The sequence below is a fragment of the Aythya marila genome (assembly GCF_965140915.1).
Source record: "Aythya marila genome assembly, chromosome: 1".
In the NCBI taxonomy this organism is placed as follows: Eukaryota; Metazoa; Chordata; class Aves; order Anseriformes; family Anatidae; genus Aythya; species Aythya marila.
Genome location: NC_139042.1, coordinates 183,560,999 through 183,574,366, shown reverse-complemented (window position 1 = coordinate 183,574,366; position 13,368 = coordinate 183,560,999). Strand labels below are relative to the sequence as shown.

Sequence of the window (13,368 nt, the reverse complement as noted above, 5' to 3'; positions counted from 1 at the left end):
ATATATTGAATGTGCCTTCAGAAAAATCAGTTCAGCAAAAGTTTTCAGTCTAAGACAGCCTGGAAAGAATGATAGTTTTAAGATTATTTTCCCCTTCCTTGTTTTATGTAATATATGTTCAATTTTACTGACATTTATAGAACATGAAGAATTTCAGTATTAAAATATATATGAGAAAAAGATCACAAAAATTATACGCTCCCTACGTACAACTGAAAACTAAATATGGTGACTTCACATTGTAATATTAAGTAAATGTTCAGTGTTTGATGGTGCAATTGATGAAAAGAATCGGTAATCTCTAAAACAGTTTGTCACACTTTTTAATACTAGATTTTTTTTTTTGTTCACAACACTTCCAAATTTCTGGGATTCCCAAAGGGAAGAGAGGTATGTGACTTACAATGAACTAAGCATTATTATTCACTATTTAGAGCATGGAACAGTGCATTGAATGTGTAGCATAAATTGTGCTGATTATGTCAGGTGTTGTATCGCCACATTTCTGTGTCTTTCTATAATCTCAAAACTTTAATCTTCCTTTAATCAGGTCAGTGCTATTATTCTCTAAGAATATGTGTCACCAATTGCTAATTGCCTTTAGCCTATTTTCATATTACCCGTTATGACTGAACAACCATCTTAGCTGCGGTATTTGTTATTTTGTTCTTGCTGCCTAAGCAGTGATGGGTAGTTTTGGAGAGGATCAGAAGATTTTCCACCTGGATTCATTCAAAGTGTCATTTGCAAAGGGGAAGAAGATAGAAAGAGAATGTGCTGTTTTGCTCTGATTTGGGGTTGGGTTGTTTCTTTTGATTTTTTGTTGGCAATATTTTTAAAAAGCATTTTGAAAAGAGACTCCTGGCAATGAGTATATATACTTTTCTTCTTTATTTCTTTGCATTTCGTTATTTTTTTAGGTTAAGAATGTTTCTGTAAGGAGCTTCCGTTGAAGCAGGATTTACTAACGAGAAACAATTCAGTTTGAGGAAAAGGCTACACTTTAAACTCTTGCCAAAATTTTTGAAGCTTCATCTGTCCTTTTCACTGTGTTGTCAATCAGCATCCTTAAGTTTTGACAATTCAACACATCAAGTGTCTTTCAGTGATGCTTTCAGGACACCAAACATTTCTTTAAAACATTTGCCAATTCATCTTTTCTCCATTTAAGCTGCAATCATCCACCCAAAAAATAAATTATAGGCGACCATCAGAAAGTCCAGGAGGCAGGAACATATTTGTAGACAATTTTTCAAATGTTATCTCTTACTCGATGCCTTTTGGGCCTGAGTAGATAAAGTCTGCATACCTAGGACCTGCATTTCAGAAATGCAAGTGAGTATTTCTATGACTTTTTTGAAGTCGTGGGAACTCAGCACTTGCATAGATCAAATTATATACGTCCCATCTTGGTAACTCAAAAATATTCAAAACAAGTTATTTGAAGACAGGGGAATAAGTCTGAAAGCAAAAGCTATATCTAGTATGCGTAGGTATTTCTCACCTTCAGATGTTTTCATTAATTCTGAACAAAACAGTCTCAGCAGTGTGTGATACTCATCTTGTTTCATAAGCTCACTTCACCTTCATCTTTAACTCCAGGCTCACAGCTCCCTCTGATTCAGTTTCAATACTGACCTTTCAAAACCTAGATTTGAACAACGGTAAAAAGGTACAAGAATTACATATGAAGCAGTCTTTAATGTGGAGGCTTTACTTACTGATGCACTGTTTTTCACAATTTCATCTTTTAATCTAAGTTTGCCTAAGAATCTTATTTTTTTTACCAACATTTTTAACATGTTCTTAAGGTGCTGAAAATTAGTAGAGACCTTCAAGACCTTCAAGGAATAATACTTTGCATTCAAACCATCCCTTCTGATTAAGAAATGAGGGCAAAATGTATACATATACGTCAATTAAATGAAAAATGAAAAATAAACTAATCTGATTATGTATAGCTTGAAAATTAAATGAAATCAAGGAAAGCATATGAAAAGCATTTGTCTTTTTTTTTTTTTTTGCTCTGGCCTCAGGATATTCTGTGATTTATTGTCCTTTTCAAATGGAGCGCTTGGCAAGTTTTTTGGTGGAAAGGTTGCTTTTTATTTGTTTTACATTTTTGTTCTATCCTCTTTCCCAGTGAAATCAATTTGATTTCTTATAACATTGATGCAAGATTTTACAAAATATTTTCACATTTTTCACTTTGGCGCTTTCAGACACTCTGAATAAGATAGGACAAGCAGTGACATATCCAAATGTATTTTGCTATAGATCCAACACATCTCTTTGTTACTTGTGCTGAGTAATTCTATTTCATCACATTTGCAGGCATTTGCTTGGTGGCCAGAATTACTGGCTGAGCATGCAGAGAAGTTTTTGTCTCTTTATTCTGTTGATATGGATTCAGCACTTGAAGCACAGCCGCAGGACTCCTGGGACAGCTTCCCACTTTTCCAACTGCTGAATAACTCCCTCAGAAATGACAGTAAGATCTTTTTTTTTTTTTTTTTTTTTTTTTTTGCTGTGTTCATAAGACTTTTCCAATGTACCCACACCCCAGAAATGTGTTTCTAATTAATATAATTCTCAAAATAAGTATCAGTGCCCATGTTTATAATACCACTGTATCTTGGTGCTCCATTTTTTGGAATTTGGGTATTTTCTCTTTATCCATGCACCATTTAATTCCTTATTCTGGCGACCATTCAATATCACAAATTTTGCTTTGTTTTAAATTAATGATGTACAAGTAGCATAATAGGTATTTAATATTTCAAGTCTGATCTGTACTGCTTAAATAAAATTGTAGTTAATATTTCCTTCTAAGTTGTCATATGCACTACTTTCAGATCAGTTATTATGTTTGTAAAGGTGTTGTAGGCATAGCATAAATGGGGAAAGATACAAACTGCAAATCAGTATTGTTTTTACTTTGTGTATTGTTGTATCATTATTGAAGTTGGTGACCAAAATTTGTTAACTTGCTTTAATTTATCTTCAAAGAACCAATTTATTTTTTTTAACCAAGAAAATTGTTTAGATATTATTTTTAAAACATCAAATTTCACCTTATTTTCTTATTTTACACGGAAAAAAAAAAAATCATAGCATTTTAAAGCACCAGAAAGAAAAAAAAAAAAAAAAAAAAAAAAAGCGTGTTGTTTTACATGCTTATTAATATTCTAGTTTTTAAAAATGAGAAAATTACCTGTTTTTTTTATTATTATTATTATTACTATAGAGATTCAAATGCTATTATTTCTAGTCACTTATTGAAGTTATTCCTAATTTTGATAGATATTTTTATTATTATTACAGATACAAACAATCAATTTTAACTCTTCCTGGAAAAATTATTTCATGTCTGTGAAAATTCAATAGCTTTTAAGAATTTTAGCTCCGTGTAGGGAAACTGTGTGACCGAAAGAATGGAAAATAGTATTCAAGAGCTTTTCTCCAAGGCGACACATATTGCAACCTTTGTTATTTATCATTGTATATTGTTACCCTTAGCTGCCAAGTGTTTATTGAAATATCTAGGTCATTTCAGTATAGTACCTCTTGGGCACAGTACCATATCGTGAAATGGAGCAACTAGCAAATGTCCAGATCACTGTAACACGATAGATGACTACTTTCACGGAGAGAAAGGGACAAGTGGACAGGGCTACTAAACTAAAGCTGAATCTTAAACAGAATTCTTGAGAGTCACTGTTCCTGCACCACATTGGATATGGTCTAGGGCAGAGCATTGGAACATTAACATACAGTTTTAGAGGTCTCTTTTCATGAATTATGTTTCTGTACCCTTACACATAGCAACACACAAAATGTCGTATTCCTGATAATTTCTTTTTTTTTTTTTTTTACGTGTTCTCTTAGTAAAGAAAACGTATTTCTCTTCACTTAAGATATTTGAAAATGATTGGTCTAGATCCCTTTTTGGACAAAGAAACTGCACAGAATTGCCATGCTGGTGGGTAATGTAAACTTGATTTAGAAAGCTGCTCAGAAGGGTATAGGAATCATGCAGTTGTGGGGTAGATCTCGTAAAAGAGTTAGGCTCCTGCAGGGTGGATTCCACATATATTACTTTAAACGGCTGTCAGACCATCTGCTTAAGGTCTAAAATCCAGACTAAAAATCTGAAGTCTATGCTCAGGACACAGTGGGAATTAGGCATTAAAAAAATAAAAATAAAATAAAGAAAAAAGAGTACACCAATGGGGTTAACATGGTGTTACCATTAGGAAGTGCTAACCACAAGCAACCATGTCCAGACTGTTGCCCCATTCTGAAGCTGAAACTCATAAGAGCACCTTCAAAGAGGTGCTTCTACTTTCTTTACTGAAAGCTCCCCTCAAGCCTAAGGCCTACAGATCTGCAAATTCATGTCACCTTTGCAAGCATACTGGCTCTTCCAGTGTTTTCAGCACCTTCACTTAGCTTCAGTGATGCTGATACAGGATACCGTTCTCCCCATAAACTACATTATTTGAATAAAACTTGGTTTGGGAGCAAAGACATAGTCCTAAGCAGTGTATTTAATTACATCTTGGATGAGAAATGAACAGACACCAGTTTATCTGATGCAATTTTCTTTGGAAATTTCTGTGACCTTACTCTGTAGTATGTGCTTGCCACTATTTCCATAGTCAGCTGCATTTTAAAATAACAGTGGTGATTGCTTTTTTTTACATGGCTAATCCTGACAGTATAGTGAGACCCTCTAATCCTTCCTAGTTTCTGGATAATGAAGTGGTTCTGACTGTAATGATATACTAAAATGGTACTAGATACTCATGGAGTGCAAAGGTCAAAAAGAAGTTACATGTTCTGAGGTTTTGGTTTCTGAAAGCTGTGGAGGTATTTTTCAGTAATCCTGAAAGAAGGATTTGTGGCACCAATTTTAACTACCTTACTGAGTCATTTGTGTTCTTTTGTGCATTGGTTCCAAGCTGACAGAGGTAATAGAAACAAACAGAGGTTGTCCTTATATGCAAAGAAGGGAAGGCCTACATGCTTCCCAACCTGGTACGCCCCTCTGATTATTACCCTCTTTTGATAGTCCAGGTGGGCAGTGACAACATCGAAGAGAGAAGCCTCAAGGCTATCAAAAGAGACTTTAGGGGACTGGGGTGGTTAGTGGATGGAGCGGGAGTGCAGGTGGTGTTTTCATCCATCCCTATGGTGGCAGGGAGGGGTTCAGAGAGGACACGGAAAGCCCACCTGTTAAACACGTGGCTCCGGGGCTGGTGCCAACGCAGAAATCTTGGGTTTTTTGATCATGGGGCACTTTACTCAGCACCTTTTAGGGGAAAAAGGATCCTGGGCCAGGAGCTGGCAGGGCTCATTGTGAGGGCTTTAAACCAGGTAGGAAGGGGGATGGGGCTGAAGCTAGGATTGTTGGGGCTGTGCCAGGGGGAACGATGGCAAGGCCGAAGGATAAGGCAATGGCCCGGCTGAAGTGCATCTACACCAATGCACGCAGCATGGGTAACAAACAGGAGGAGCTGGAAGCCATCGTGCAGCAGGCAGGCTACGACTTGGTTGCCATCACGGAGACGTGGTGGGACCAGTCTCATGACTGGAGTACTGCAATGCCTGGCTATAAGCTCTTTAGAAGGGACAGGCAGCACAGAAGGGGTGGTGGTGTGGCTCTCTATATTAGAGAGTCTTTCGAGGTTGTAGAACTCGAGGCTGGGAATGACAAGGTCGAATCCCTTTGGGTTAGGATCGGCAGGGACAACAAGGCTAGTGTCCTGGTCGGGGTCTGCTATAGACCGCCGAACCAGGATGAGGAGACGGATGAGGAATTCTACAGGCAGCTGACAGAGGTTGCAAAATCATCAGCTCTTGTACTCGTGGGGGACTTCAACTTCCCTGACATATCCTGGAAGCACAACACAGCCCTGAGAAAGCAGTCTAGGAGGTTTCTGGAGAGCGTGGAAGATAGCTTCCTGACGCAGCTGGTTAGTGAACCTACCAGGGGTGGTGCCCCGCTAGACCTTCTCTTCACAAACAGAGAAGGACTGGTGGAGGATGTGATTGTCGGGAGCTGTCTTGGGCAGAGTGACCACGCAATGGTGGAGTTCACTATTCTTGGCGAGGCCAGGAAGGGGACCAGTAATACCGCTGTATTGGACTTTCGGAGGGCTGACTTTGAGCTGCTCAGGACACTAGTTGGTGGAGTCCCTTGGGAGGCGGTTCTGAAGGGCAGAGGGGTCCAGGAAGGCTGGGCGCTCTTCAAGAGGGAAATCTTAATGGCGCAGGAACGGTCTGTCTCCACGTGCCCAAAGACGAGCTGGCGGGGAAGAAGACCAGCCTGGCTCAACAGAGAATTGTGGCTTGATCTTAGGAGAAAAAAGAGGGTTTATAATCTTTGGAAAAGTGGGCAGGCCACTAGGGAGGACTTTAAGGATGTAGCGAGGCTGTGCAGGGACAAAATTAGGAAGGCCAAAGCTCATCTGGAGCTCAATCTGACTACTGCCGTTAAAGATAACAAAAAACATTTCTATAAATACATCAACACAAAAAGGAGGACTAAGGAGAATCTCCATCCTTTACTGGATGCGGGGGGAAACTTAGTTACAAGAGATGAGGAAAAGGTGGAGGTGCTCAATGCCTTCTTTGCCTCAGTCTTTAGCGGCAATACCGGTTGTTCTCTGGATACTCAGTACCCTGAGCTGGTGGAAGGGGATGGGGAGCAGGATGTGGCTCTCACTATCCATGAAGAACTGGTTGGTGACCTGCTACAGCACTTGGATGTGCACAAGTCGATGGGGCCGGATGGGATCCACCCAAGGGTACTGAGGGAACTGGCAGAGGAGCTGGCCAAGCCACTGTCCATCATTTATCAGCAGTCCTGGCGATCGGGGGAGGTCCCAGTTGACTGGCGGCTAGCAAATGTGACGCCCATCTACAAGAAGGGCCGGAGGACTGACCCGGGAAACTACAGGCCTGTCAGTTTGACCTCAGTACCAGGGAAGCTCATGGAGCAGATCCTCCTGAGAGTCATCACGCAGTACTTGCAGGGCAAGCAGGTGATCAGGCCCAGTCAGCATGGGTTTATGAAAGGCAGGTCCTGCTTGACCAACCTGATCTCCTTCTATGACAAAGTGACGCGCTGGGTGGATGAGGGAAAGGCTGTGGATGAAGTCTACCTTGACTTCAGCAAGGCTTTTGACACCATCTCCCACAGCATTCTCCTCAAGAAACTGGCTGCTCTTGGCTTGGACTGGCGCACGCTTCGTTGGGTTAGAAACTGGCTGGATAGCCGGGCCCAAAGAGTCGTGGTGAATGGAGCCAAGTCCAGTTGGAGGCCAGTCACTAGTGGCGTCCCCCAGGGCTCGGTGCTGGGGCCGGTCCTCTTTAATATCTTCATCGATGATCTGGACGAGGGCATCGAGTGCACCCTCAGTAAGTTTGCAGATGACACCAAGTTAGGTGCGTGTGTCGATCTGCTTGAGGGTAGGAAGGCTCTGCAGGAGGATCTGGATAGGCTGCACCGATGGGCTGAGGTCAACTGCATGAAGTTCAACAAGGCCAAGTGCCGGGTCCTGCACCTAGGACGCAATAACCCCAAGCAGAGCTATAGGCTGCGAGAGGAATGGTTGGAGAGCTGCCAGGCAGAGAAGGACCTGGGAGTGATGGTGGATAGTCGGCTGAATATGAGCCAGCAGTGTGCTCAGGTGGCCAAGAAGGCCAACGGCATCCTGGCTTGTATCAGGAACAGTGTGACCAGCAGGGCTAGGGAGGTGATTGTCCCCCTGTACTCAGCTCTGGTGAGGCCGCACCTCGAGTACTGTGTTCAGTTTTCGGCCCCTTGCTACAAGAAGGACATCGAGGTGCTTGAGCGGGTGCAGAGAAGGGCGACGAAGCTGGTGAGGGGCCTGGAGAACAAGTCCTACGAGGAGCGGCTGAGGGAGCTGGGCTTGTTCAGCCTGGAGAAGAGGAGGCTCAGGGGCGACCTTATCGCTCTCTATAGGTACCTCAAGGGAGGCTGTAGCGAGGTGGGGGTTGGTTTGTTCTCCCACGTGCCTGGTGACAGGACAAGGGGGAATGGGCTTAAGTTGAGCCAGGGGAGTTTTAGGTTAGATGTTAGGAAGAACTTCTTTACTGAAAGGGTTGTGAGGCATTGGAACAGACTGCCCAGGGAAGTGGTGGAGTCACCATCCCTGGAAGTCTTCAAAAGACATTTAGATGTAGAGCTTAGGGATATGGTTTAGTGGGGACTGCTAGTGTTAGGTCAGAGGTTGGACTCGATGATCTTGAGGTCTCTTCCAACCTAGAAATTCTGTGATTCTGTGATTCTGTGATGCTGGTAGGCTACTGATTTTTCTTTCCTTAAAAAATTACATGTATAATAATGCTTAATGATTCAATCAGTCTTGAGAAAGACATTTTATGAAAACTTGGAGAAATACTTTTTCATGTCAAAGTAATTATTAGCAAGATTGTAAAGCCTGAACTGAACGATAAAAAAAAGACTGCTGTATTATATGTCACACCTGTATACCAATTTCAGTAATCCCCTAATGGTAATAGATATAGTAAACGACAGTTTCTGGCAAGTGAAAGCCATCTGGAAAATTATACCCTACTTTTCCCCAGAACTCTTGGAAAGCAACCATGGAAATTAGTCACCTTTTAATCGGTGGATATGTTAGCAAGTGGCAAGTGATCATTCTACCAAGAACCAATTCCCAAGTGAAATATAACCACAGTACTTATTCTTTAATTAACATCCTTTTCACCTTGCAAGTGCGTTAAAGCCATTAGAAATAGCTCCCCATGCTTATATAATCAATTTTACAGTCTTCCAAAATGAAATAAATAATTCTGGTTTTACCCTAAATGAAAACCTTTTCCTGAAAACTATCACATAAAGATGGATTTAGAAAAAATCTAAAAAGGGAAAAACTGGAATGTGGCCTCATGAGGATAAAAAGGCTAGTGTTAATAATTAACAAGGAGAGTGAAGTGGAGTAAATTAGCCATAATAGAGCCCACAGTGACTGGCAAAGTCACCTCTCATTATCAAAAAACTCATTAGGAAATGAAGAGGTGGAAGTCCCACTGGGTTATTCTCACTCTCCAGCTATATCAGAGATTACTTTTCAGATTTCTTTCAAATGAAGAACTGTTAGGTCACCATATTGCATATTAGGTTAATCTTCAGTGAAATTTGGAGGACTGACACCTGCGTGTTATTCTATCTCAAGAGCTTTAAATGAGCTCAAAGTCTTCAATGCAGGAGTCAGTTTTCATGTAAACCTGACATAAGCAAACTCCAAATGATAAAGAAACAATCTAACGTTTACAGCATTAAAGCAAACTTTCATGTGTGATTATATAACTGTGTCACTAAAATATAATTTTTGCAAGAATGAAAATGCGTAGTCTTTAAATAAAGATCAAATAAATCAAATGTGTTATTTAATATAGAATACAGAACATCATACATGATTAAAGCCAAATACTTCAAAGCCAGTATTCATTTTACAATAAGAAGAAACTACATTTTCCAATACAGTATGTAACTGTTCATGAAGTAAAAGGAGGAGGAAGTCCTGACTGAAGCTTTCTTCACATTTCCATTATGGAGGTCTCCGTTTTGAGTCACTTTAAGTTTTTCCATTTTTTCTGACCTTCTTCCACAAAAAAATTAAGAGTTCAGAGTTATCAGTGATTATTTTTCCATTGTTTTAAGTCTAACCAAAGTACTACTTAAAAAAAAAAAAATGAGGAAGCTGTACGATCTTCCTATCTTACAAAATATTTCAGCTTTTCTGACAACTAACAAAAAGTTAACAAACTGGCACATACTATGGAGGTAGGATTGTAGATAACTGTTGTGAATTTTCAAAATCTAGAGGTTTGAAAAAAATAGTGTAGTTGCTTTCATAATTCATATTTTAAAAGTTTGTATTGTTCATACACAATTGTGCCTGACTGTATAAAGCTTTGCAAATTGTAAGAGATAACAGTGCCCAATATCTCTCTATGATAGCAATTATATTAGTAGAAGAAAGATATGGTTTTCCTAGGACTGTATCGTATTTTCTGTAATGAAGACTTTACTTTTTCTCCACTGAGCCTATAAATTACGTTATGAAAGGGACTGCTTTAGAGGGCTATTTACTTTCTGTGATTATTTAATTATTCAGATTAATCTTTTTTTTTTTTTTTTCAGTGCTTCAAGAAAGACAGATGTCAATTCCTTTTGTTTTAAGATGGTGTTAGAGAGATCTTTTACTGGCATGTGCATAATTCCATGAAGTGTTTCTATTTTTAGCTTACTTTAGAGATTTATTAATTTGTATATCTCAATATTCTACTCCTTCCCAAGTTGTTTTTTTTCCATTCTTATGTCACTGAACTTTAGCTGTGTCATATGCTGACATGATACACTGTGCTATGTGCTGTTGCTCAGCATTATCACATTAGTGTTTTGTGATAAGCATTGGCACAAATCAGTCAAAACTAGAAGTATTATGAAGTCAGTTCATAACCTTTGTTTTCCATCAAATGTCACTCAGCAAAATACATGTGTACCTGTTCTAACACAACCGTGGCACACCTGTCTGATAAAGCTGACTTAGGAGAAAAACATCTTGAGAGTTAGCCTCTTGGAACACATTGCCATTATCATGACTACTGATTGAAAACGGGAATTCTCTGATAGTTTTTTTTTCCAGTGTTGCTGTTGGTAGTAGCATAGTGGCAAATAGTACCAAAACTAGCACAATCTTGCTTCTTTGTTACAGGCTTTGCACCACTTTTATACTAGAAATTATGTATATCATCATAGCCCCTGTATTAAACTACAGGATAGACATAGAGAACAATTAGGATTCAAGATAATCAAGGCAAACTTTATATCCACAGAGATACCTTTCACCAAAGCTTACATGTTGCATTAATTGTAGTGGGACTCTTTTCTCAGATCAGGGATTTAGGATTTTTGCTCAGTCCTGTTAGGAGCTTCTTTGAAATAAAAAAAATAAATAAAAAAATAATAATAAAAAAAATCCAATAAGCTGTTTGTGTCTCTTTGTCTTGTAAAGATGAAATTATTTGCAGTTTTATTGCCAAAGTTCTGAGAGAAAAATTTTACTCCTTAAACAAATTTACAGCTTGCCTCTACGTATTGTCTCTTTAAAATGGCAAAATACATATCAGTTAGTGTATAAGCTGAGACATATGCAGTTTTTGCCAGAATTTAAGTAACTGGTTAACAAAGCTCTATGGAGGCAGAATGAACTATAAACAAGAAATACATAGAAATCTCATCTTTCTTCTTTCAGGGTATTGGATGACTTTCAACTGCTACAAATAGAACACGGAGTTCCAAGGAAACCTCCTTCTTGAAATTTACTATTTTTAACTTGGATTTTAAAATGTGCCAGGAAATCCAAGTGTTGCCCTCCCAAGAATCCTATAGAGAGCAGGATGATTATAGACTGTCTGCCAAAGTGCTAATTTTGCCACTAGTAACGAGGCTTGTGATAACCTGTGCCATTCTTCCTTTCCCTTGATTCTGCAGAAGCTCTTGAGGACAGCTTACTAAGCTGGCTCCAGGGTAACTCCCAGGCTTTGCCTAAAATGAAAACAAGCCCCAAAGCTTCTGAGGTACATAAGAAAAATAGATTCTGTTGCAGGAGAAACCTCATTCCAGTGCTGTGTCATTATGCTATACTTTTCACCTCTGGTATTCTCATGTCATGTTTTAATATATTTCAACCACATAATAAATAAAGGTTGAATAATATAATATTGTACTGTATTTCAAGAATTTATTTATGTGGGATGTTTCTGTTCCTGCAATACATTTTCCATTGATACTGTGTACATGTTACCTTTCCCTGGCATAGGCTTTCATTTTGTTGTTGTTTGTGTGAATATGAGATGGCTCATATGAAGAGCATGTGGGGCATCTATATTGACAAGACAATGGAGAATTAAGCTACATAGCTTTGAAGACAAGTGGTAGTTGAGGGATTTGAAGTGTGGCATTTCCTCAAGGATCTCTTGTTTCCCATCTGCTTTGATGCACAGGTGGTACCTTTTGGTAAGATCAATTCTAATCATAGGGTAGAGTGCCATGAGTCTGATGATGATACTCGGCTCTGTCAATTACCCCAGCACTCTGAGGTTTTTTCCCTGCCCTGCAGTAATCCTTGACAAAGATCTCCAGATGGGTAAATTGGATCTGCCATGTCCTCAACCCTGGGAAAACAGAATGCTCACAGAGTTGTTGATCCACGACAGTGCTTGTGTGTGTGTGCCCACAGAGGGATCTACTCGGAGGCACAGTCGGAGGAGAAGGCTTGGCATCAGTTTAGATAGTTTCATTTCCCTGCAAAGATTGATGTCAGGATGTTAGGAAAATGATTCAGCTTTCTAAGTTGAACAGCTTTTATTGCCTGTGACTTCTTTAAATTTCATTCTGACTTCTGAATAACAAGATCTGCCCTCCTGCCCATGAGGCTCTATTACTGTAATTCCCTGAGTAGGTCTGGTAGCAGAGCATTTCAGCGGTGTGTTCAGAAAACAGTAAACTACAGGCTCATCCCTTCAAGTAGCTGTGATTGCCTGATTAATGCCAGCGCTGAACTGATTCGCTATAAAGCAGCAATATTGACTTAATTGACACGGTTGTATTCTTCTTGTTGTTTTTAAGCTCAAAGTAGCCTTGAGAAATCAGCCTTATACATAGCTTGCTACCAGCCACCTTTTGTTTCTCAAAGGCAGTGCTCATCCACTGTTTACTGTGAACCACGCAGCATGTGGGCAGGCTTCCACGTCTTTCTGCTAATATCCAAATTCTTCTAGGTTGTTGTTATTGTTGGTCACAGATGCTGCAATTTTAAGATATATAAATATAATAAAATAAAAGTAACAGTTTGGAGTGACTGATACACAATTAAGTAAGCCAGAACTAGCTAGTTAGCAAGTAGTTCTATGAGCAGTGTAAATAATGGAGCATGTTTGTAATGGACCCGTAGGTGCTCTCCAGGGTGGATTCTCAGGTGTTTAATAAGAGACAAACTTATGCCACTGCCTTTTTCTCAGTGGAAACTCTAATAATCTCTGTCTGCTACCTAGTTGCCTGTTTTCATGAAACTTCATATTCTGGAGATCTCCACCCCCATGTCTAATATGGTTGAAATTAGCTAAAAATATTGAAATTCTTAGCAAGAGAGGTAGGTGGCCAAATGCAGAGGGAGTTTATCTTACCAATCTTCTCCCTTTAGGTGAAAATTGATTCATATGTAATTTCCCATCACTGCAAGGATATTTTAAAGAAAATAGTTCTTGGCTTCATTTTTTAAAATCATTTTAAACACACACACACAC

At 39.5% G+C, this 13,368-nt stretch overlaps 1 protein-coding gene across 4 annotated transcripts in view; it reads left to right on the top strand.

Annotated features, from left to right (window-relative positions):
* Positions 1 to 13,368, top strand: part of CADPS2 (calcium dependent secretion activator 2) — a 312,175-nt gene that overhangs the window by 245,151 nt on the left and 53,656 nt on the right. For all 4 annotated transcript variants that reach the window (XR_014318177.1, XM_082768101.1, XM_082768100.1 and 1 more), the window contains exon 18: positions 2,335 to 2,491. Coding sequence is in view for 3 of the 4 variants with exons in the window: in XM_082768101.1 (XP_082624227.1) it covers positions 2,335 to 2,491 (157 nt within the window). In the remaining variant the exon portion in view is untranslated. The remainder of the gene's footprint in view (positions 1 to 2,334; positions 2,492 to 13,368) is intronic.